The sequence below is a fragment of the Lampetra fluviatilis genome, chromosome 1 (genome assembly GCF_964198595.1).
Source record: "Lampetra fluviatilis chromosome 1, kcLamFluv1.1, whole genome shotgun sequence".
In the NCBI taxonomy this organism is placed as follows: Eukaryota; Metazoa; Chordata; class Hyperoartia; order Petromyzontiformes; family Petromyzontidae; genus Lampetra; species Lampetra fluviatilis.
This window is the reverse complement of record NC_136275.1, coordinates 37,876,392-37,901,523: the sequence shown is the minus strand read 5'-3', so window position 1 is coordinate 37,901,523 and position 25,132 is coordinate 37,876,392. Positions and strand designations below refer to the sequence as shown.

Below are 25,132 nucleotides of genomic sequence, written 5' to 3'. Positions count from 1 at the left end.
TCACCCGCCCCCACCCCACGCCACTACACACGTACACACACACACCACGCATTGCACAACTCACGCCTGCATCTCCCTCCCTGCTCCTCCTCCCTCCACCTTCCTCTCCCGCTTTACTCATTCAGCCGCTCGCCCCGGCAAGCCGGTTGCCCCTCTCGCTTCCTCTCGCTCCACGCCACGCAATCACTAAACTTCACCTCCCCCCCCCACTACCCCCCACTACCTCCCACACTACCGCCCCCCAACTACCCCCACCCACCCACCCCGAATCGTCGGTGCCGCGCTAACCAGCGCCGGTTTATTTAAAAGCCGGCCGCGCACCGAGACCGAACGCTGCTTCGTCTCGGTCACGGCGTGGCGCGCGGTGGACAGAGACCGGCAGCCGACCGGGCAGTCGGTCGGTCGTGGTGTGGGGTGGGGGTGGTGGTGGTGGTGGTGTCTGGTCCGGGCCCCACCGGTCACTTAACCCGAGCTACCGGCCACCAGGTGAGACCTCCCCCCTCTCCGCCACCCACACCGGGGGGGGCTACGGACTCCTCCGCACGCCGGCCCGGCTTGGCTGCGTGCGTCGGGCGGATCTGCCGGCATCGTTGCGAGCGTACGTCGCTACTACCACCACAGTCCATTTTGTCAGTCCACTGCTGGATGAGTGCTGGTGGTGGGGTTGGATGTGGGGGGGGGTCTTAGCCACGGTCGCCGTAGATCGAGGCGGTTATGTGACACATACTTCACCACGCACGGGCTCGGCACCACCCAGCCCTCTGTTGTTAATCCACTGCTGGATGAAGGCGAGATCCGCCCGTCGACTCGTTCTTAGGGGTTTGTTCGACCATACTTCAGCACGTTGGTCGGTGCCGGTTCGTGAAGATTTGTGGCGGGTGGGGGTGCTGTGCTGTCACTCGCCACTGGTGTTAGCCGTGGCTGGGAATTGAAAGCTTTGCTACTGTAGACGGCCACGCTAATCGTAGCGAAGTGCGCTAACCGCTGCGCCACTGCTCCACCCTATATATAATAGCGGCTTGTATCACGTACGGCCACAGGAATAGCCGTCTCGTGTTGACGTGATGTGTACTCGTCAGCCATGATCACTCCACTGCTGGATGAAGGCGATGTTGACGTCTCCGGATAGGTTTGGGTTACTCTCCTATGTATGTTGGCTTTGTGTGCGGGGAGGGTAGCGGTTAGCGCGCTGCGCTCCGAACCCGGCGATCCGAGTTCGATTCTCGCTCATGGCCAAGTCTGAACCGGTCCTGGGCGTCCTCTAGGTCGACTCGGACTCAAATGAGGAACCTGGTGCGGTGTGTGAACATGGCCACCGGGGAGACAAAGGCGGTCGGGCGTGGCGCTGGCCACCCATCCCCCTCCGTGTGCCGTGCCGGCCATCGTAGGTGCTACTCGCTAACAGCACTTGCCCCCAAGAGTCTGTTAAGGCTGTACGGGGGATCTTTATCTTGTGTGTGTGTGTACGGCAGTGGGTACACGGCGTTTCCTCCCAACAGTCTATACAACAGTTTATATAACAGTCTATACTGGAGTGACGCAGTGTGTGTGGTTAGCGCACTGCGGAACACGGCCGCACGAGTTCGATTCCTGCCCGCGTGGTTCAATGTCGGCGATTGTGATCTGAAAACGTTAATGCGGACACGGCGTTCAGAACACGAGCGCCGGGTGCGGTGCGCATCAAACATCGGCACCGGGGAGACAAAGGCGGCCGGGCGTGGGTTGTACATTTATGCCATCTCGACAAATATCCCGCGTGAGAGAGGCGGGCGGGGAGGTGGTTGTCCGCTGCGTCAAGCCACGTGTTATTTGCTACATTTTAGTCCGCGCGCTCGAACTAGTTAAAAGGCGATGCCAAATATAGATTCTGGGGGTGGGGGTGGGATGTTGGGAGCGGGTGGATCTTGACAGGTGGTCCACATCACACACAGCACACGTGTGTGAGATACCGCGATGTTCCTGCGCCGTGCGGGGTTGGAGATTTGTGCTACGGATTGGCAAGGAGCGCGTGGAGTGTGCGGTGGGGAGGCTCGTGGAGGAGGCTGCCGCTTGCCGCCGCTGCTGCTGCTGGGCAGTTGGAAGGCAGTCGCCCTCCAGCAACAACGACGGAGGGCAGAGGAGCGGCGCTCACAACAACGAGCGGAGCGCCGGGTGGATAAAACGCAGCAAGTTGGCACGGTGGGGGTGGGGGGGCACAGGTGATGCATTGGGCAGTCATCTCAGCCGATCCATGGCGTACCTGGGTCTGTCTCGTGATCTAATGCCAGGTGGCGTTCGACACTTCACTTGGCCTCGGAGTGAACCTAGCCTGGCACAAGCGCTTTTGCGACCCCGCTTTGTTGAGAATGGCGGCTGTTGTGTTTTTCAATTCTCGTTCACGGGCAACACCAGTGACAAATGATAAAGCCACATTTTTGAGCTATCATTTGTGGCCAGGTCGCTTTTGAACAAATAAGTTAATACCTCGGTGGGCTTTGTCTGGTAGGATGGGGATGGTTTCGTTTTATTTGTGTTTTGGTGCTTTGTTTACCTGGTATTGACACTTATCGTGTTGTACTGTTGTTGTAAAGTTCTTACTCGCCTCGACTGGATATCTGTGAATAAGATCTTTATAGTTCATCGGATTCCTCCAGTCTAAATACACATTCTGATTCTGAATTATCTGAACCAGTTCTGGGCCTCCCCTGGGTCGACTCGGCCTCGAATGAGGGCGGTGTGTAAACATCGCCATTGGGGAGACAAAGGCGGCCGGGCGTGGTGCTGGCCACCCACCCCCTCGTGTGCCGGTGCCGGCCTTGAGAGGTCCCACTCGCGAACAGAATTTGCCCCAACAGTCGTGTTCAGGCGATACGGGGTTGGTGGTGGTGGTGTATCTTTGTTCTCTCACCATGTGAGTCGTGTGTGTGTGTGTGCGTGCTACGTCACTGTTGTCGTGCTATTGACGACTAAGTTGGGATCGTGGCGGGTCGTGCCCCCCCTCCTGGATTGGGTGACGCAATAGCTCACCAAAATAACAAGTACGAGCCATTGTGGCTGTTTGTTTTTGTAACAAATTCCGAATTCGGTACACGAAGCCCGATTTTTCCTCGAGCCTGCAATGCAACGTGGGAACATCACCGTGACATTACGTTGTTGCGTGACACCGAAGAGCCGCGGGCTTGCCAACCGACACCCCCCCCGCCCCCCCCCCCCGCTCCCCGGCAATAGTAGTGGCACTTGTAGAGGGCAGGTGTAAGATTGTGGGGGGAGTGGGCGGAGGTATGACCCCCCCCGTGGTGGGGGGGTCGTGACCCCCCGCCCCCCGTGGTGGGGGGTGTGACCCGCCCCCCCCCTGGGGTGGGGGTGGGGTGTGACCCGCCCCCCCCTGGGGTGGGGGGGGTAACCCCCCCCCCCTGGGGTGGGGGGGGTCAAGAATAATTATTCGACGGGGGTGGAGGGGGGTGTAATTATGATTAATTATAGGATGGTGTTTTAATCATTAAAGGGGGGGGAGTTTAAATTAATTTTGGGGGGGGGGATAGTAAATAGATTAGGAGGGGGGCTGTGGGGGGGGGCTGCATCTAATGATTATAGGGGGCACTTTCTCGTGGGAGGCAACGGTGAGTGATGTTGTGGTTGGGGGTGGTCGTATTGGTGGGGCGGGGGAGATAATAGAATCGTCATCGCCACCATCACCATCGTTGTTCATTATTTATACCGCTTTGCTTCGCGTTGATGCACCTCGAGGTGCCAGAACACGGCGAGGGGCGATAATGGGGGGGGGGGGGGATTTGAGATGATCACTCGGCGAGGAGGAAGTGATTGGAGATGAAAAAAATGTAACGGAGATGATTTGGTGACGCTGCTACTGCTGATGGTTGCGGTGCGCGAGCACGAACAACAAACAAAAGCTCTCGACTGGCTCGTCAACAACACCGTGGCCTGAAGAGGACCCAAATAATTCGAATATAATCGGCGACGTTTCGAGCAATGGCCCTTCTTCATAGCACACGACCACATCTGACCAGCTAAAACAGTCGAGTACAGTCTAGGCAAGACTGCACCGCGCAGCGGTTAGCGGCAGCTGGTGGTGGTGGTGAGTTGGCGATTGTGAATGTTGGTTTTTGAGTGGCGATTATGTCGGGCGTTGATGGTGGCGGGGGGGGATGGGGGGGGGTATAGGGTGGGATGGGGGGGGTAGTGTGGGATGGGGGGGGGTGTAGGATGGGGGGGTATAGGGTGGGATGGGGGGGTGTGGGATGGGGGGGTATAGTCTGGAATGGGGGGGGGGTAGTGTGGGATGGGGGGGTAGTGTGGGATGGGGGGGGGGGGTAGTCTGGAATGGGGGGGTAGTCTGGAATGGGGGGGGTATAGTGTGGGATGGGGGGTGTGGGATGGGGGGGTATAGTGTGGGATGGGGGGTGTGGGATGGGGGGGGTATAGTGTGGGATGGGGGGGGGTATAGTGTGGGATGGGGGGTGTGGGATGGGGGGGGTATAGTGTGGGATGGGGGGGGGTATAGTGTGGGATGGGGGGGGGGTATAGTGTGGGATGGGGGGGGGTATAGTGTGGGATGGGGGGGGGTATAGTGTGGGATGGGGGGGGGGTATAGTGTGGGATGGGGGGTGTGGGATGGGGGGGGGGGTGCTGACTCATGGTTCCCATTCATCGCCGTTCGCGATGCCGGGAACTCCTCGCACGCACCATCGGCGCCGCGGTTGATGCGACAAATTCGCCGGTGCCTCTTCTGAGTGACATCACCGGGGTCCGGATAGTCGGGGGGGCGGGGGGGCTTTGTGGGGGGGTGGGAGTAGGGGTGTTCCCTCGTTACCCGCAGTCACCATTGTTCTCCAATACCCCCCCACCCACCGCGGTGCGACGCCTCCGCGTGACGTAACTCTGGGCTCAGCTGCAGGGGCAGATGACGCAAGAGCTGGTGACGTCACCGTGTCGTTGATGTCGGCAGGCGGTGGAGTGACACGCCGAGGTCGGTAACCAAAGGGAACAACCCGAAACCAGATGGTGGCGGAGGCGGCGATGGTGGTGAATGGTGGCGATGAGGCCGAGCGTTTAGTGCATTAGCAAGTGCCGACTGTAAGGCAATGGTGAGATCCACACCCAGGGTGATGGTGATGAGTCTGCAGGTGACACGGCGGTCGTGCTTTTTTTTCGGATTCGGAAACCCAGCGGCCGCCCTGGTTAATGCTGCAGGTGTGTTCATCGTAAATCAGAGTCGTCAGCTTTACGGTGGTGGCCACCTTTTCCCAGTGGACACCGAACCCAGATGTCTTTCTCAGTCGGGGACTAGGTCTGTCCTCAAAACTGTGGTGCGCCGTAATAAAGCCCGGCACAATACCGGTAACCAGCAGATTGGTAACACAAGATGCCGTTCCCTCTGGCTGCCCAGGTCACGTGGGGACGCACGGTGACCCCGACAGCGGCCGTGACCTTTTCTGAGAGAGCGGGCTGCTCGTGCCGGCGTCGCGGTCCGAATTTTCGCAAATTTGAAAAATTGCTCAAATGGACGCTTCAAACTGGCACGGCAACATCATCTCCCTGCCCGCTGTGAAACTAACCACAGACTATACCCGTCTGTGAAGCACAGGGCCTTCGTGATGATCGCCTTGGCCAATCGGGATCGCACGATTACCGCACGCTCTCATCACTTAATTTGTCAGCGTAAGAGCGGGCCCCCCTTGAAAGGCGCGTCAACCCCATAATCGGTAAGGGGTCGAATCCCACATGTTGGGAGGTCGGGGGCATCGACCGCGCAGCTACTGCGAAGTCTGGCAGTGGGGGAGGGCAGCGGTGTTGACGGGTTGACCTCTTGACCTTGACCTTTTGCGGCGCCCGCTGACTCGGCGTGCGTTGCGGTGCCGTGTGGGTTCAGCGCTGGCAGGCACAGAGATGGGGCAACCGCATCAGGAAAAAACTGGTCACTTATTACCCCATTAGGGCCGGGCATACCACGCATTACAAGCCATTAGCACGGTGGGGGGGGGGGTTGGCGGGGGAGGGGGGGGCCTGGTTGGACGGTGTCGCTATTTGGATTTCACTTTGTGAGAGGTTTGAAAGAGAAACACCGCGGAGATTAAGTAACAAGACGCGGGCCGATGACATCATGCGCGGGTACTGCAGGTGGATCGTGACGTCGTAAGATCGTGAGAGGTTGGGGAGGCCTTCATCCAGCAGTGGAATGACCACTGCCGATGATGATAATGATTACTATGTCTGTCTAACGGTGTCCCATAGTTTATACGGAGTGCTCTTGCCCAGAAGATCTGGTAACCCGGCAACATCTAATAGTAGGTTTTTACCCTTTAAACTGATACAAAACTGACACCTTTATATAAGGCATCATGTTTGCAATAACCACAACACAACTAGTCAAAATGCAAACAAAAATAAACAACTCTGATGATGATAATGATATGCACTGTCCTTGAAGTTGATTGGTCCACACCCGAGACAGCTTTCCTTAGAGCCTAGTCTCCCTTGGTAAAAACCTACTATTATATTTTGCCACTGGTAAAGGAGGTCTCATAGTGTAAATCCGGCAGCATCTGTTGAACAAGCCTAACGCTTTGCTCTCGAGACACGCAAGGTTGGTAACCCAGCAACATTTATTTAACAAGCCGAACGCTTTGCTCTTGAGGCACGTAAGGTTGAAACTGTTACCGAGTTTGCTTGCTTAAAATGCTTCATTCTTGGCGATGAGAGTAATGCGCATCATGGACTGCCAATAGGTAGGATGACGGAGTAAAAATACATTTTGTTTATTTATGAAGGGCTGCAGCAGAGAGCGGAGTTTCCATGGATATAAGTAAACAATTGTGCCGGCAATCACCGCACGTCCGCCGTCCAATGTCCCAGCCGGAGTCGCTGAGCCGTACAGATTCTGTGTGGGGGGGGAGGGTGGGCCACGTGGCCCAAACTCATGGCGCGACGGATGATCAACGGAGGCCGTAAAACCCAAGTCTGCTTTTTACGTTCGTAAAGACGAGATAAAAGACAAAAGTTGCGTCGTCTGCAATTGCAAGCTCCACGTCACCGCTAGAGAGCAATCGGGAATTCTGGGCCTGCTCTCTCACGCTGGGCAAGACGTGTCCGTCGGTGGAATTTGAAAAAACAACCTTTTCTTACAGACAGCTCCAACTCGTTATTTATTTATTCGAGGTTATTTTTCGACACAAAGTGCCCTTTGGATTTGCGGGACACTATTCCTGTGCTTACCACGTGCCGAGTCAGCTTCCCGCCCCCGCAGCCCCCACCCCCCACCCCTCCCCCGTGGTGCACACGACACCACCGTGTCCATCGCGTGATGTCCGCGCCCGTGCCCTGTCCCAGGGGGTAACTTTCTCGCCGTGTGTGCTGGGGTAGTTGGCACGTGGCAAGGAGAGGCCACAGCCGATCTGGATACAACCTGGCTGAAATTAAGCCTTGAGTTAGGATTAGTATAAGGTTTTGAGGTTTATATTTGGCTTTAGGGTTTGGGGTTGTGCTCATAGTTGGTGTTCATGTTCGTATTGCGGTTAAAGCTTGGGGTTGGGGGTAGGGGTAGAATTATGGATTTAAGGTTTGGAGTTCAGATTTGGGGTTAGGGCTATGGCTGGCGTTCAAGTTCGTATTGGTGCTAGTTTAACTGTTGGGGTTGGTCGCTGAACTGGTGCGATCGTTCAAAGCTGTGGGACAGAGTCCACTGCGCTCGTGGTTTCTTGGCGAGCCCTTCTCCGTTGGTTCACTCAACCGCAGGGCAAACATTTGACAGCAGGGCAGTGACCGGCGACCGGGTTCTGAACACCCGGCAATCGATCGTTTATTTTCACCGCCGCGACGGTTCCTCCTGTGGCCGTGCCGCGCGGCCGTCCATCTTGGGGCCGCCGCGTGGTGTCCGACGTTTCGCTCCGCGCGCTGGAAGCTCCTTCAGGAAACTCAAAGAGTCTAGCATCTCAATTCCGTTCCTAACCATTGGCATTCCGATTCTAAAAGTGGTCATCAAAAAATATGTTTGAAATGTGATTCCCATCTGACCTTTCCCCCACCCCTCCCTCCCCATGGTGTCAAGTTCAGTCTACAACTCCTATTATCCAGTCCATCTCTCTGGCCTTTCTATTTGTGCGATATGAGAAGGGCATTTGCCTAACTTGTCGCCTAATATATATATTTTTATTTTGAAGCCTGCACACGGGTTTTTTTTTTTAAACCAACGTGTCGAGTTTACTTTCGTTGTTTGTGCCTGTGCACCTCTGCCAAATAATTATGGGCGAACAATAACATGTTTTTCTTACACAAACGTTTCTATAGGGTGAGGCACAACCCAGAATGAGGAAGTCCTCCTCTCCTTCTGGTGCCGGAAGGGTAGCGCATGACGGTGTCGGCACGTCCACCGACGTCAGACTTTTTGGCGCGGGTGGAACAACGTAACGTCGCACCATCCCGATGGTGGTGCTATAGGGATGGGGCATGGGTGGTAGAGCGGTAGTGCAGGGCGCTATGAGGGCGGCACGAACGATCGCACGAAGCCGTTATGTTGGCCGCACGTACGGATATCCACGCGCGTTCAGCGGCAGACGATAACGCTGTCCAGACCCCCCCCCCACCCCCTCCTCGATGGGAGGAGTGCGATAGAACGATGACCCTAGTGGGAGGGGAGCTGAGGTGCCAAGCCCTGTGAAAGCTGTCCTCACCGCCTCCCTAGAGAGGGGGTGGCTCTGTTTCTCTCCGGTTTCACTCCGGGTTGAGTCTGGTTTCACTCCCGCGCGATTAGTCGCGTTCCGCAATAGGAGATGAACTCGGTGCCGGTGCTAGCCAGCGGCCTGCGGGCGGCACCGTGGAGCGAAACGTTGTACTTCGTATCGAACGACACAAGCGACACAAGCGGCACAACCGCGAAGCGCGTCGGGAGAGAGCCACGCCACGCAGCGCGACCGCCGAATCCCGCGGCGGCAGCAACAGCGGCCAGAGTAGCGACACACTGGCGTTGGCACGCTCGTGTTTCTCCCGTCTCACGCCGCTGTTCTTGGCCGGGGCGCGGATCGCGAGGTCACGGCAGACGTGGAGGGCAGTCCGTGGTTAGACCCGGCCTTGCTGTTGGGAGTTGCAAGGCGGGCCAAGAGCCCCCGCTCCTCATCGTTCTGATGGCACGCTCGGCCAGTGCGGTACAATGAAATGGGGCTTTGATTACCCGCTCGCTCGGTATTTTCCGAAAGGCCGTTCGGCCGTTTTTGAGCCAAGGTTCTATCTATAACAATCATAATAATCGGTGTTATTGTACACCACCCCGTATGGCTATATTCATATAACTGTGCTTAATTTACTGCGACAATAATAAAAAGAATAACGCCAAATTCATTCGCCAATTGTTCTAAATTGATCCCAGTGAAATTATTTGGGTTTTAGATATGCATGTGCTGCACAGTCCCGCAGCCACCACCACCACTACCACCACATTGGGGGCCCAGGAATGCATTGCCAAGTGACTTTATCAAATCTCCCCACAATGGAATGTGCCAGCGGCATTCAATGATTTCACTTTTAATATCACATTGGTTTACTTAGTAGCAATACCTTGTGATTATTGAATGGGGCTTGTCTGCTACCCCGGCAGCTACTGCGAGCGTAACTATTCGCATAAAATCATCGTGGTGTAAACAGGTGCAGACTTCAGTGCCTGACTATCCACTCTACCATCTCGGCCTCTATTTGCGTGCGCCTGAAGAAGGGCCATTGCTCGTAACGTCGCTGATTTCATTTTTATATTTTCTTCGAGGCCAACCCTCCAGTGTTGGCGACGATTGCATTTTCTGCGGGCGGTGCGCGTGCGCCGGTGCCAACGCAGCGGCGGCAGCAGCATCGTCAGCGTCGTCGTCGTCCTCGCGGCGTGGCGGAGGCCGTCATCCGGCAGCGGATTGGCGGCGGGGCTGCGCATGGTGGCGCGTTGTGACGGGCACGCCGTGCCGGGAGAGGGGGGAGGGGTTTGATGAATGGGAGATGTGCGCAGCGGGGTGAATGGACGAACATTGTTCGGAGGGGGGCGGATGGAGGGAATGGGGGGGGGTGGGAAGGAAGTAGGGAGAGAAGGGATCCATTTAGGAGTCGGGGGGTGGGATGTTTAGTACAGGAGGTTCTGTCCCAAGGTGAACGGAGACAATTGTATTGATGTGCGGAGCACGTGCGGGGAGGGGTGGACAGTCGTGCGTGGGTGGCACTATTGCAGTGGTGCTATAGGGGGATGGTGCATGGGTGGCAGACCGGTAGTGTAAAACATCGCCGCTGGGGAGAGACAGACGGCGGCCGGGCATGGTGCTGGCCACCCATCCCCACCGCGTGCCCGTGCCGGTCTCCGTAGGTGCTGCTGCTCGCTTAACAGCACTTGTCCCCCGACATCCTGTTCGAGGCTATACAGGGAACCTGCGCCTCTTGTCGTTTGCTCAGCAGTGTGGGCAGCTGCGGGGTGACCAGGAGGGGAGGACCCAGGGAGGAGCAGGAGGAAGAGGAGAACAAGGAGGCGGCGGAGGAGGCAGAGGAGGAAGCGATGGGCGTGAGGGCGACCGACGGCGGTTGTGGCCGGGCGGTGGGTGCGGCCCGCCGCCCCGACGGCGGTTGGGGATGGGCGGTGGCGGCCGCCTTCTTCGTGGTGGAGGCGCTGTCGTACGGCACCATCAAGGCGTTCGCCGTCTTCTTCAACGACCTGCTCGCCGAGTTCAGCGCGACGCCGAGCGCCGTCTCCTGGGTCATGTCCATCTGCGTCTTCACCATGACCTTCACCGGTGAGGGCCGGGGTTGAGCCTCTCGGATGGGTTCCATCAGCAGCAGCAGCAGCAGCAGCGTTATCGATCAGCGTTATCGATCATCATCACGATCATCATCATCATCATCACGATCATCATCACGATCATCATCACGATCATCATCATCATCACGATCATCATCACGATCATCATCATCATCACGATCATCATCATCACGATCATCATCACGATCATCATCAACAGCAGTGGCGTTATCATCATCATCATCTGCAGCAGAAACGGCTGTGTCGTCTTTTGGCAGCATCAGCTGAATCGGCATTGGTGTAATACGCAGCAGCAGTATCAACATCATCATCATCATCTTTAGAAATGCTTTTTTGTGTTAAGTTTGCTGTCCTTCGCCGGCACCTCTGACGAGCACGATTGGCTACGTGCGAAAGCAGTTCAACATAAAGCAGCATCCAGAACTGACCAGTCAAGCAGCCCCCATGTCTGGCGCGGGGGGGGGGGCGGGGGGGGGGGCCTTCAACTGGCAACAGGAGATTGACCACGGGCGCTGTACATTGTATTTTTTGAGTTGTCAAAAGTGATTTGCTCATCAAATGAGCATTGAGGCAGTGCTCGGTTCCTAATTACAGCCCTGAACCAGTGGTGGAAATTCCACATTCCTATGACGGGGGGGGGGGGGGGGGTGGTGGCATGCTGGCGGCACGGCGTTGACCACGCGGTGTGCGTGTATGTACGTGCGTGTATGTGCGTGCGCGTATGCGTGTTTGTAGAGCGGTAGTGTAGCGGTTAGCATGCTGTGTTACGAAGCCGGCGGCCCGAGTTCAATTCCAACACAAGTGACGATGATCTGAATCGGTCCTGGGCCTCTCTTAGGTCGACTCGGCCTCAAATGATTACCTGGCACAGTGTTTAGACGTCGCTACTAGGGAGACAAAGGTGGCCAGGCGTGGTGCTGGCCAACCCACCCCCCTCGTGTGCCGTGCCGGGCCTTCATAGGCGCTCGCTAACAGCACTTGCCCCAAAAGTTCATCTTTGTCTGTGTGTGCCGCCAGGCCCCGTGTCGACGGTGCTGAGCAACCGCTTCGGCAGCCGCCCCGTGGTCATGCTGGGCGGGCTGCTGTCGTGCGCGGGCTTCGTGGGCGCCTCGTTTGCCCGCTCCATCACGGACATGTACATCTCCATCGGCCTCGTGAGCGGTGAGGACGACGTGCCCCCCCACACCGCCCCCACACACCCCACACACCCTCCACACCCCACACACCCCAAATGAGTGAGTATTTACGTGCGGGAGGAAAGCGGGGAGCGCCCATTGAAGATGCGCACGTGCGAAGGGAGGCAACCGCTATCCCGCACAGACAGAGAGGTCGCTATAATTCACGGCAAGAATTGCGAAAACAAAAACATTGATTCTTGAAAATCAACTCGCGAACATTCGATCGTGACGACCCAGAACACGCCGTTGACTCGCCGTTGCCGTGACCCTCGCCGCTCTCTCCCTTGCCCCCCCATTAATCGAGTGTCTATGTGTTGCCCCCCCTCCCCCCCGCGGCGGGGCGCACGCCTGTCTCCCGCGTGTCCCGGCTGCCCCTTTTAGCCTAACCGTGCGTTGCTCCGCCCAGGGCTGGGCTTCTGCCTCAGCTTCGTGCCGACCGTCACCGCCCTGTCGCTCTACTTTGAGCGCCGGCGCGCCCTCGTCATGGCCGTCGCCTCCACGGGCGAGTGCTTCGCCATGTTCGCCTTCGCGCCAGGTGTGTGGTTATTTGAACCGGTCTCGGGCCTCCCCTAGGTGGACCCGGCCTCGAATGAGTACCTGGTGTGCCCGTGCCGGCCTTCGTAGGTGCTTCGCTAAAAGCACTTGCGCCTACAGTCTTTACAGTAATTTTGTTTCTTGCTGTGGTTGTCCCACCTGATGACGGAAGCTTGTGTTGCTTCCGAAACGTCGTGATTTAATTTAGTTATTTCTATTTTTTTATTTTCACATACATGACTTTACCGAGTATGGAGCCTTGCAGTCACGAAAACTTCAAATCTAGAATGGCCACAGTCTTGTTCAGTCTATACGGGGGATCTTTGTCTTTGATCTTTGGTGCCTTCTAACGCCTGCGACGGGGCCCGGTCCACCACCAACGCCGCTAGTGCCCCCCACCCTCCCCCCCCCCCCCCCCGACCCGTGTCTGGCTAGAGGTACGCGTGTACACGTACAGCCACTTTTTGTCAATGCACTGCTGGATGATGAGGGCCGTAGATTCATCCCACCCGGTGTTTTTGTATTGTTTGCTGTTGTAACTTACTGACCCGCCCATAATGGACACATGTGATAAAGAGCTTCGCAGCTCATCGGATTCATCCGGTCTAAATAACAGATTCCGATTAAAATAAAAGATTTTGTGAGCTGTGCCAATTCGCACCGTCGGCCATGGCTGTCAAGGCCCCAGCGCTACCTCTCACGTGGCACTGATCCGTCCGCAACCTGCACGCCCCGCCGACGGCGCACTCCCACCGCCGTAGGTCGCCCGCTTCCCCGACCGCGGCGGCGGCGTCGTCGCTCTCGCTCACGTGCGCTGGCACCGTCTCGCCTCGTCTTCTAGGCTTCCACCTGCTCAAGGAGAGCATGGGCTGGCGCAACGCCATCCTCGTCATCGGCGCCATGCAGCTCAACATCACCGTGTGCGGCGCCCTGCTGCGCCCGCTCCCCGAGCGCTCCCAGCCGGAGCGGCGGCGGGAGGCTACCGATGACGGCGGCGTCGACGGAACCGACCTCTCGGCCGACGACGGCGAGAAGTCGTCGCTGGAGGCTCGCTACAAACTCGAGAACGAGCAGACCGTCAGGTCGGTCGACTCGGGCGACTCGGGCGACTCCGGCATCAATGTCGGTGGCGCCGTCCCGCCGACGGCGCGGGGGAAAAGTGACGATGGCCGGCCCGAGTCGCGGCAGAGTCGGAGCGGTTTGGAACTGGCGAAGCCTCCGGGCGGCACGGGCGAGCGAGCGAAGCTGCTGGACTTTGCGCTGCTGCGCGAGCCGCAGTTCGTGTGCTACGCGCTCTTCGGGCTCTTCGCGACGCTCGGCTTCTTCGCGCCGCAGATGTTCCTCGTGCCGCTGTGCGTCAGCCTGGGCCTGGCCGAGCAGCAGGCCGCCTACCTGCTCTCCACCATGGCCGTGGCGGAGGTCGGGGGCCGCGTGACGGCCGGCGCGCTGTTCGGCCGCCGCCCCCTGCCGGCGCTGCACCTGGAGCTGTGCTGCGTGTGCGGCCTGGCGCTGGTGCTGCTGGGCTTCCCGCTGGTGAGCGACTTCTGGGGGCTGGCGGCGTGCAGCGCGCTGTTCGGCCTGGCGTTCGGCATGGTGGCGAGCACGCACATCCCGCTCCTGGCCGAGGACGACGTCGTCGGGGTCGCCCGCATGTCCTCCGGCGTGGGGATTTACTTCTTCACGCAGAGCTTCGCCGGGCTCACGGGCCCGCCCATCGCCGGTGAGTGCCACCAAACCTCGCTTGCCCCCCTCCCGCCCTCTCTCGCGACGCTTGTGTGGGCGTACGGGGCGACCTGCCCGCGCGCGCCGTGCCCATCCATCCACAGCCACCCGTCACCTTCCTCGCCAGCCTCATCCGCTCGCACCTCCTCGACACGATGTCGATTTGTATCGTCTATAGACGCGGGACAGGAAGAGTGGACGTTCGGATTGTGTAGAGGCAGTCGTAGTGACCGCTGTGATTCCGTTGCCACAGTCGAGCCTTCACCCCAGGTAGCTCCGCCCTCTATTCTGGTAGCCCCACCCACTGCCCGTATAAGGAGTTGAGCACAAGGCCAGAAAATGTTCAACCGGGAACAAAATCTGGGGCACTGACCTCCTGACCCTGTGCCCCCGTGCCCCCAGGCTGGCTGGTGGAGGCCACGCAGCGCAACTACGCGATGGCCTTCTACACCTCGGCGGGCGGCGTGGCGCTGGGTGCCGCTTTCCTGGCGCTGGTGCGGCCCTGCCGCTGGAGGAGGAGAAGGGGCCAGGCGCGGGCCGGCCCTGGCGAGGAGGAGCCTGGCGCGTCCCCGGTCGTCGACATCCCGCTCTCCCGCAAGGCCTCCGAAGACGACGATGACGACGCGTTCTGGGAGATGGACTTGCCGGAGAGCGGCGCTCGTTCCGGCGCCGTGTGAGACGCGCGGTGGTCGCCGTCTCTCCGTCCCTGATTTTTGTTCCGATAATTTGAAATTCACTCTTGTTCTCACGTCGCCGCATGCCTGACGGACTCAACTAAATCACGAGTGCCGGTCTGCCTCGTTATCGACGTCGTCGTGGTCATCGCGGTCCGTCCCGACGGCGATGCCTGCCTCGCGCCGCTACCAAACCGCTCGGAATTCGCACTCGCTTGAAAACCGAGAATCCCCCGCGTCACTTGGGCCGTCGCGGCGCTGCTCTGGACGTCATCGCGTGGTCCGGCCTCGAGGCGCCGGCGTCCGCAAGCGTGTCTGGGCGTCGGCCGGGCCCCTGCGCTTGCACCCTCCTGTGGCTGGGGGCGGCGGCCTTCGTAACCCGCATTCTAGCGGAGGTCGCTGCTGTGCCAGACGTCAGCGCCGGCAGCCGGAGTGAGTTTCCCAGAAACTCGTTGATCCGAAGTCAACTGGGCCCCCCCTGGTCCCCCAACCGCTCTTACTTTCCCGTGGGCTCCCCGATCATTTAAATCCATTTAATAGTTTGGGTCACGTGATTGTTTATGGTCATCTGATCCCAGCTGTTCGTTGGGAGCGACTGCTCCTGATTTCACGGTTCCTTTGATATATCGCGGTAGTTTCATGAGTAATTAGATCCGATGGGTCCTTCGGCTCATTTTAGATCCATATCGCGATGGAGGGTCCTCTTATCCCATTGTGTCTCTTGATCCCATGGCTTCCCTGATACTACCCCAGACAGTCTGATAATATGGGTCTTCCCATCGTCGTTATGCTCATCTGCTCTGTACGGGGGCCCCTGATCTCAAAGGGTCCCTGCGATCCCACACTACACGGGGTCACGGGTATGCGGGGTCACCCGTACGTGGGGGTTGCCCGTATGCGGGGGTCGCGGGTATGGGGGGTCGTGGGGTCGCCCGCACTTGGTCGCACGGTGGAATGTATCGTTTGGTATCACTTGAAATCTGCACTAAGACTGTGAGCGCCGTGGCATTAGCGTGCAGGCTCCGGTGGCACCGCCCCCGCGGAGTTCGCATAAACCGATCAAACCCCCGTTACCGTGGAGATGGAGCCGTGTGGCCGATGGAGTTGTTTTTGTTCTCTCTCTCCAAACAAAGCGTTTGTCTCGTTTCTTTTTGAAGGTGGCGAGAGTGCGAGCGCCGCCTGAGTGTGTCGTTTTTTTTCTTTCTGTTTGGTTCTGCGAGATATGACGACGTGCATGTACACCTAGCCTGCCACGAGCACTGGTGATGTCGCCGATACTTGGCGGCTATTGGCACCTGCTGCTGTTGTGGGGAAGGTGAGGGGCGGGGGGGGGTATGAAGTAAATTTGCACAGAGCAAATGTCGTGGCATTAAACCCCCCCCACCTCCACCACATATCCCCGAAACATAAATTAGCGTTTTCATCGCACTTCTAATTACCGGGGCGATGGTATTCGCCCATTTTTTTTGGTTTGTTCGGAGCAACTTTATACAACGTTTCAGTTGAGTGCACTGTTGTTACCACACGCCGTCGGAAACGACGTGTCATCATTTACATTGTCACGGCCGCGCGGGTTTGCTAGCTCGTTCGCTCGCTCTCGCATGCAGTGTCCGTCCGTTATAGCGCTCCTCTCTGAAAGTCCTGGTCATCGCGTGTCTTGAACAGGCGGAGTTCGCCTCCGTTTAAGGTACTTGTGTTGTATTTTGTTGAGTTTGTTTGGGCTCGGAGCTACGAGCGTCTCTTAATAATGTAGCATGGAGCAACTAATTATCGCAGCGAGTGTCGGACTTAACGTCTTTGTGCAATCTCCCCGCGGCGTTTCGCCGCCGCCGCTGCTGCTGCTGCTGCGGCCGCGTACGGGAATGGTTTTGCCTGTAGCTGTCACGCGCCTCTGCCGCCGCTGTCTCCGTTACGTTTACGCAGCGCTGCCTGACCTCATTCAACCGACCACTTGTGACCCACTCGGCCTCCGGCCACGCTGCGCCTGTACCACAGCTCAACGCGCACAACGCCGAGATCCGGATGATCCGGCTCGGGGGCCCAGGGCTTCCACTGCAGCCGATTTTGTGTCTGGGTCGGCAAATATTTTCCGCACAAGGCACGCTGCATCCTGCATACTTGCTCTCCGACTACTCGTCACGCGCCCACCTACACCCGCGACCCGGACAATACTGAGAGAGGGAGAAGTTGCGCCCTGGAGCACTGGACATCATCTACCTCCTCACTGCAGGAGCCTCTCCGGAAGGGGATTTATTTGTGCCCATTTGTCTCTTGATGTAATGGGCGAGTGACTGCGTTTTGCTGTTTTCGTTTAAGGCGCATTCGGAAGGTGTAACGAAGAGCGTCAATTAGATATTTGTGTTTAAATCCCTGCATTCAAACTCGCGTCTGACCCCCCCCGACCTAACAGATTTTCCAGGACGGCCACAACAAGGCAGATTCTAGGACACCCAGGATCGGTGCAACCCCCATAATCGCATCACGCGTTTCAGGAATGCTCTCTTTTTGAACGGAATTTAAATTTTTTTTTGTAGCCACCAAATTCCTGGCAGGCAACGGTGATCGATTCGCTGATTTGAAATCGATTCGTATGCTCTTGACGCCATCAATTCCTGTGTGTAAGAACCTGTTTTTAAGATTTATAAAAAAAATAAAGATTTTTTTTTTACCGCTACGTATTCCGGCAATTCGCAACGCAATCGAGTCGCAAAATTCACAACGCCGGAATTTCCGCTTGTACTACAAGGGGCGGGAGAGAATCTCAAGCGGTTGAATCGAAACTGCGACTTGATCGAATCGTGCAGTAAGGGGGAGGCGGTGGGGGGCGGTCAATTGTAGCATCCCCATCTGCCCCCTGAACCCCCCTCCTCCCCTTTCAGGGGAACATTACACCAAATGAAGGCCCCAGTCCTGTCTCCCGAGTGAGGTCGACGTGGCTGAAGCGATTTCAATTCTGGGAGGCTCCCGAGCTCTGATATCCTCCCCCCCCACCGCTCTTTCCCACTGGCACATCCGAGCCGTCCCAGGGCGGCGGGCCCCTCACGGTACTGGTCTGTGCTCCCCCCTCCCCGCCCCCCACTAGATGTTTATTGAAGTTGAGCCAACAACGAACTGCGTTGCTCCCATTGGCCTCAAAAGATACGACGCCGGAATGTGGCCCCCGGGGACCGAGAGGGGAAGTCGTACGGTGACTCGTTCACTGCGTGTGACGTCAGCGGCATAGCACGGCTCGGCTTCTACAGTGGAAAAAAAAACCCTGGCGCCTCCTTTGTAAGCGGCGCTGGGGCTGGTGCTGGTACGGCCCTGGCGTGGCTCGGTTGTGCAGTGGGGGTGTGAACGCTATATGTGCACTGCCTGATTTAATGTTTTGTGGTTGCACTATCGCGTCCACTGCTTACGTCTCGAGATCGCGCCAGGAGAAGGAGGGGGCGGACTGCTCTTTAAAGAGTGGGAAGCGGAGAGGTGCGGCGATGACCTCGTGACCTTCGTCTCGTGAGCTGCCCTCGCGAGTTGGCGTGAAGAGCCACCACCTTTTGACTAATTGGGGATACAACGTTTGTGGGGCTGGAGTTGAGTGGGGGGGGGGTGAAACAAAGTTTGTGGGGCTGGAGTTAAGGGGGGGGGGGGTCTATAGGAGCCAGTGGCTCCACGTGTATGTATGTCTGTTTAAAACTAAACATCAACATCTTGCATGTGCGGAGATGTTCATCGATTGTAAATCTGCCGTGCCGTATTTATTCTCGATGACAGTCGATAGTGGCATTTGATCGTCATTATTATTGGCATCGTCAGCGGCGGCAATAATAATTGGGCAAAATTCATCGTGCAGTGCCACGCGTGCGCCCATGTTGAAATGCACGGTCTACTTTTAAATTATGCAATAAAATTCTCATCGATGAGGAGTCTTGATAATTGTTTTGCCGAGTTGTCTCGTTTGCTTCCCGCGCGGTTTCTCTTTAGTCGCAGGCATTCTCAAACTCCCAGCGCGCCTTTTGGCGTCATCTGGTCCAACCCATGTGAGACTAGGCTCTAAGGAAAGCTGTCTCGGGTGTGGACCAATCAACTTCAAGGACAGTGCATACATTATCAGAGTTATGTTTTTTGTTTGCATTATGGCTGCAGGTATTGTGGTCTTTGCAAACATGACTCCTCGTAAAAAAGGTGTCAGTTTTGTTTCCAGATTAAAGGGTAAAAAAACAATTATCATATTTTTTTTACTGGCAAATGAGGTACCAATGGTGTAAATGTTTACCCCGAGCTCTCATACTCTGATGGTGCATTGTCTTTGAGTTGTGCGCCTTTTGGCGTCATCTGGTCCAACCCATGTGAGACTAGGCTTTAAGGAAAGCTGTCTCGGGTGCGGACCAATCAACTTCAAGGACAGTGCATGCATTATCAGAGTTATGGTTTTTGTTTGCATTATGACTGCAGGTATTGTGGTCTATGCAAACATGACTCCTCGTAAAAAAGGTGTCAGTTTTGTTACCAGATAAAAGGGTAAAAAAATTAACCCGTAAAAACAAAGTTTTTCACTATAAATCCTTTATATGCGTGGCGGCTAGAGTCCTCTCGTCATCTGGCTTGAGATGGCTGCCACCTATGGGTCAGATGATTGCATGGCAGCATTAAGCAATTGGTAATTAAATATAATATTTTTGTCCAAAAAAGTGTAAATTTTTGGAAAAAAATGTTCACGAACATTAATTGTCACGCACACCGAGTCTGTGTGGAAAATGTCAGCTCGATTGGATCACGGGAAGTGGGTTAAAAAACGACCGAAAGATTTGCACGGTCGTAAGCAAGCAAACACGCAAGCAAGCAAGCAAACTTAATATAAAGGATTTAAAAACCAATGATCAAACTCCCAGTCATCGCGGCCCACCACCACCATCATCTCTGCTCCGCATTTCCCCTTTGACCAATTTACCTCCCCGTTCAAACCAACGCGCTTCACGCTGCGCGCGCCCGATGATAGTTAAACACGCCCGACGCGGTCTGCGTTACTGGAGCCAATTAAAGTTAAGATTGAGATGCGTGTGCGTGCGCGTGCACACGTGTTGCACGTGACTCACGGCGTTAATTGCTGGGCGCGTCACCTGGGCGCGTTTAACAATCATCGGGCGCGTGCAGCGTGGAACGCGTTGATTGTATTATGAATGGGGAGTAAATTGGTCCACGCGGGATGATGGAGCGTCGCGGTCGCGATGACTGGACGCTGGCAGGGGGGGGGGGGTCAGACCCCTCCATCGCATCATCCCAACAGCCATGCAGGTGAAACCGGTCTGTAAACACATTCCTGCGGAGGGAGCTGGTAGGAACGTTGGGTTGCTCGGTCAATGGCCAGGGTCAACGGCGACGTGGTGTATTCCGCAAATATGCCCGACTGTGAGGGCGGGCACAAGCCGGCGTGAGTAGGTTAAACGTTGAGTTTTATAAGGGCACCACGGGGTGACCAGTCCCTCCCCACCCAGCCCCACCCAGCCCCACCCTCCCCACCCAGCCCCTCCCCACCCAGCCCCACCCAACCCTCCCCACCCAGCCCCTCCCTCCCCACCCAGCCCCTGCCTGCACGACGGACGGACGGACACAATAATCCCCTGTGGGCTGGTATAACCAGGAGGTTCCTACCAGTATAATTAAGAGTTGATTGCTGGTCGATTGGTTGTGATTGGCAGGCAATATTAGTGTGAAAGGTAAATCCGTTTAGCCGTTGGTGGGGAACAATGTTCCTTAGGTATTCGCAGGGGGTAAATGTGTGAGTTCGAAAGCTGTGGTGTCATGGGGTCCCTGAGGGGCTACGATGTGGGCATCAGACCCCAGTGGGGCAAAGTTCATTGCACTACCGAACTACCGAACATTTTTGCAACTACACCCCCCCCCCCGTCTTCTCCAAGCCGCACTGACCAGCGTGAGGAAGTATGGTCACATTAACCCACGTGACCCCCCCCCCCCGTCTTCTCCAACCCGCACTGACCAACGTGGGGAAGTATGGTCACATTAACCCACGTGACCCCGCCCCTTCCGCGTTCCTGTTCACGCAATTGTCTTCAGTATGGCTAATACCCTTGAACCAAACGAGGCTCCCTAAACTAACAGAATGGCTTGCCCGGCTCGTGGGAGAGACACTTATGCAAGTTGCTCTGACCTACTTATATGTGGCCAAGGGATGATGCATCCATCGCCACATCCTCTAAACTTGCGATGTATGCGTCACTCCCCTAAGTCTCAACACGTGCGCCTTTATCCCGAGTGAACTGGAAAAATGTGCCCAACGGAACATGGTCTGAAAGCACAGGATATGAGCGTGTGTGGGAGTGGAGCAGAGTGTAAGTGGGGAGCGGTCGTGTCGTGGGAAGCGCGCTGCGCTACAAACCCTACCACGGCCAACGATTATTATCTGAATCAGTTCGGGGCCTGCCCTGGGTCGATTCAGCCTCGCCACTAGGGAGACAAAGGCGGCCGGGCGTGGTGCTGGCCTCCTACCCCCCCTCGTGTGCCGTGCCCGCCTTCATAGGAGTTCGCAAACATCACTTTCCCCAACAGTCTTTTAAGGCTATACGGTGGATCACGGTTTTTGTATCACAGTGAGGGTGTATGCGATCTTCACAGGAGCTCGCAAACATCACTTGCCCCAACAGTCTGTAACACCCTATACGGGGGATATTTGTTTTGGTATATCACAGCTGATAAGAATAAAAACTAAATTGTATGTGGAGGGAGAGATATCGTGGCGGGAGAGGGCAGTATAACTGCTTGTTCAATCTGTCAGACAGGGCGAGTGAGTGAGTGTGTAACAGCTGTCACACACGAGACACCCAATACATTCGTCAATAACACAGTGTGGCCTTGAAAGAAAACATTATCGACGTTTCGGCCAATGCCCCTTTATTATTGCACATAACGGGGTGGTGGGTTTGCATGACTATACCAGCCAGCCGGCCCCATGTGTGTCGCACACCGAGTAATCTGACATCGCATAAGTCTGAAATCTACGTAAAATGTTCAACTTAATATATTTATACATATGCGGAAAATAATACGCATCTCAATATATGTATAGATGCACATGAATATACAGTATATGTAACGGATGGGTACATGTGACGTTTGATAATGAATGTGGAACAAGCTTAAACATGCGCACAGATGACGCGTGTACCGTAATTGCACCGAGGAACAAAGCACGTGTGGCCCAGACATGACGTGCAGAAGAGGGACAATGATATTCGCCTTTCAAAACGCGTGGGCCCGCTTACATTGAAGAGTTAAATAACCATCTGCGTCTGCCGAGCGATTTGATAATCCCTGATATACCGTATGCTCTGGATTATAATAAGACCTACTTTACATCACGCCCTGTATTTTATAAATCAAAAGTTTGATGGTGCGTCGTGTAATTCGGTGTGCGTATGTGCACGCGTGATTAGAATGCGTCTTAACTCGACTGGCACCGGGCGCATGCTTTTATTTTATTTTCCCGCAGCGTCTTATAATCGGGAGAATACGGTACGAGAAGACGCACTACATTTAAGCCCCGGTCCACAGGTAAGCGACCTCTGCTGTGAGAAATCGGTTGCGCAATTGCTGGCAACCGGATTCGGAGACGTGTACGCATGGAAGCGATTCACCGTTGCGTGCAATTCATCATTGCGTGCAACTCGGATGTGGACCCGGGTGTAAATCCAGCGCAGCGTAGGCAAAGGGCTTGGTGAATCGCCGCACAGATGTTGTGAAACAGGTTGACTTCTCACACAAATCTGGCTGTCGCCTCATGAAGCTCATTGTTATTCCTGGCGAAACGTCGTACTCAGATTGTAAATGTTGTGGCTTGACTCCCCAACACACCGGTGTGCTGTACTAGTGACGAATTGGCCACGTTCTGTTTACGTGACAACCCTTACTAGTTGTTCTGTGTCGGGTGGTGGCGGGTTTAACGACACATTTATATATTTATGCGATCTAACCCAAAGAAACCTGTATTATGGAGCTTATTCTACGTGACTTTACCGAAAGAACCAAGAAGACTCGAGCAGTGTTCCTCATTCCTAGGCCTTCGTGCCTCTGACGGGTCTTTGTGGCCTTGAGTGCGGCCCTCGACAATACACATCGAGTGAAAACACCCCCATCATCACCGTTCTCCTGGCAAGCCCCAATGGTGTCAGATGTGTGGCGGCCCCCACACTGATGACTTATCGGAAAAAGTGCTCCCCAACCCCACCCACCCACCTCTGAAAAGTAGCAAAGAAATGCGGCCGTAGAGGAATGGGGGATCGAGAGATGGAGCGGTGAGGTAGAAGATGAGACGGAGAGAGAGAGAGAGCGAGAGAGTGAGTGATTTGAGGGGCAAGCGGTTGAGGGAGAGTTGGCTCCGAGTGAGAGACGAGGTCAGAATCAGAATCTTTATTCATACTGGAGGAATCCGATGAGCTGTAAAGCTCTTTTCCACCAATGTCCAGTAGGGGCGGGTCAGCACGTTAGCACAACAAACAATGCACACGACACGAGGGCAAAAGTTTTGTCAAGTTAAGCAAATCACTAACAATTTTTTTTACAAATATCACGATTTTTTTTTTATCTTACTAGGTAAAGCCCACTGAGCAATTAGGATTATTTTTCAGAAGCGATCCCAGGGAAGTCTCGCAACATTAGTGTCATGAATACCAACTCTCGTTGCTTGATAAAAAAAAAATTAGATTGTGCTTGTGCACCACTGCCAAAGGTAACAGCATCACAGCATACTGTACTGTAGTTACAGTACTGTAGTTAGAGTACAGTATGAGTGGCACCACAGTATTCTCAGAATCTTTATTTAGACTGCAGGAGGAATCCGATAAGCTATGCAGCTTCTTTTTCACAAGAAGCGCAGACTCCACAGCGGTTCACGGGACAGTACGTACTTTGTTGACTAAATAGTGGCAGTATCACTAAAGGTATAGGCAGACAATAACAGCTATTTGCGATTTCTTGCATCAAAAAAGGGCAGGATGTACATGCATGGTTGTGCATGCATCGTGTATATTGAGTATCCTATGACTAGCTCAACCAGTAATGAGAATACATTGTAATGTATACTCACACATTACCCCCCCCCCTCTCTGACCTTCGCACCTGATTGTATCACAAGTGACGACATCACATTCATCCCCCGACTATTTAAGACCGAAGCAGGAGGATTTATCCACAAGTCTGTGGCTGCAGATGTAGATGCCACTGCTTCTTCACGTTCTGCAGATGTAGATGCCACTGGTTCTTCACGTTCTGCAGATGTAGATGCCACTGGTTCTTCACGTTCTGCAGATGTAGATGCCACTGGTTCTTCACGTTCTGCAGATGTAGATGTCATTGGTTCTTCACGTTCTGCAGATGTAGATTCCACTGGTTCTTCACGTTCTGCAGATGTAGGTGCCACTGGTTCTTCACGTTCTGCAGATGTAGATGCCACTGGTTCTTCACGTTCTACAGATGTAGATTCCACTGGTTCTTCACGTTCTACAGATGTAGATGCCACTGGTTCTTCACGTTCTACAGATGTAGATGCCACTGCTTCTTCACGTTCTGCAGATGTAGATGCCACTGGTTCTTCACGTTCTACAGATGTAGATGCCACTGGTTCTTCACGTTCTGCAGATGTAGGTGCCACTGGTTATTCACGTTTTGCAGATGTAGATGCCACTGGTTCTTCACGTTCTGCAGATGTAGATGCCACTGGTTCTTCACGTTCTGCAGATGTAGATGTCACTGGTTCTTCACGTTCTGCAGATGTAGATGCCACTGGATCTTCACATTCTGCAGATGTAGATGCCACTGGTTCTTCACATTCTGCAGATGTAGATTCCACTGGTTCTTCACGTTCTGCAGATGTAGGTGCCACTGGTTCTTCACGTTCTGCAGATGTAGATGTCATTGGTTCTTCACGTTCTGCAGATGTAGATGTCACTGCTTCTTCACGTTCTGCAGATGTAGATGTCATTGGTTCTTCACGTTCTGCAGATGTAGATGTCATTGGTTCTTCACGTTCTGCAGATGTAGATGTCATTGGTTCTTCACGTTCTGCAGATGTAGAATGCCACTGGTTCTTCATGTTCTGTAGATGTAGATGCCACTGGTTCTTCATGTTCTGTAGTTGTTGATGCCACTGGTTCTTCACGTTCTGTAGACGTAGATGCCACTGGTTCTTCACGTTCTGCAGAAGTAGATGCCACTGGTTCTTCACGTTCTGCAGATGTAGATGTCACTGCTTCTTCACGTTC

At 55.2% G+C, this 25,132-nt stretch overlaps 1 protein-coding gene across 10 annotated transcripts; it reads left to right on the top strand.

Moving 5' to 3' along the window:
* The first annotated feature begins 299 nt into the window (after positions 1 to 299).
* LOC144935378 (monocarboxylate transporter 7-like) lies at positions 300 to 18,794 on the top strand. 10 transcript variants are annotated; one of them, XM_078861998.1, is made up of 7 exons: positions 300 to 486; positions 10,417 to 10,748; positions 11,792 to 11,935; positions 12,359 to 12,487; positions 13,328 to 14,206; positions 14,611 to 18,456; positions 18,499 to 18,794. In XM_078861998.1, the coding sequence occupies exons 2-6, from the start codon at positions 10,514 to 10,516 to the stop codon at positions 14,883 to 14,885; spliced, it is 1,662 nt and encodes a 553-aa protein (XP_078718124.1). In that variant the 5' UTR covers positions 300 to 486; positions 10,417 to 10,513; the 3' UTR covers positions 14,886 to 18,456; positions 18,499 to 18,794. The 10 variants fall into 10 exon arrangements, with proteins under 10 accessions (XP_078718124.1, XP_078718108.1, XP_078718115.1 ...); XM_078861982.1 differs by having other exon boundaries at positions 10,414 to 10,748; XM_078861989.1 differs by having other exon boundaries at positions 300 to 598.
* The last annotated feature ends 6,338 nt before the right edge of the window (positions 18,795 to 25,132 follow it).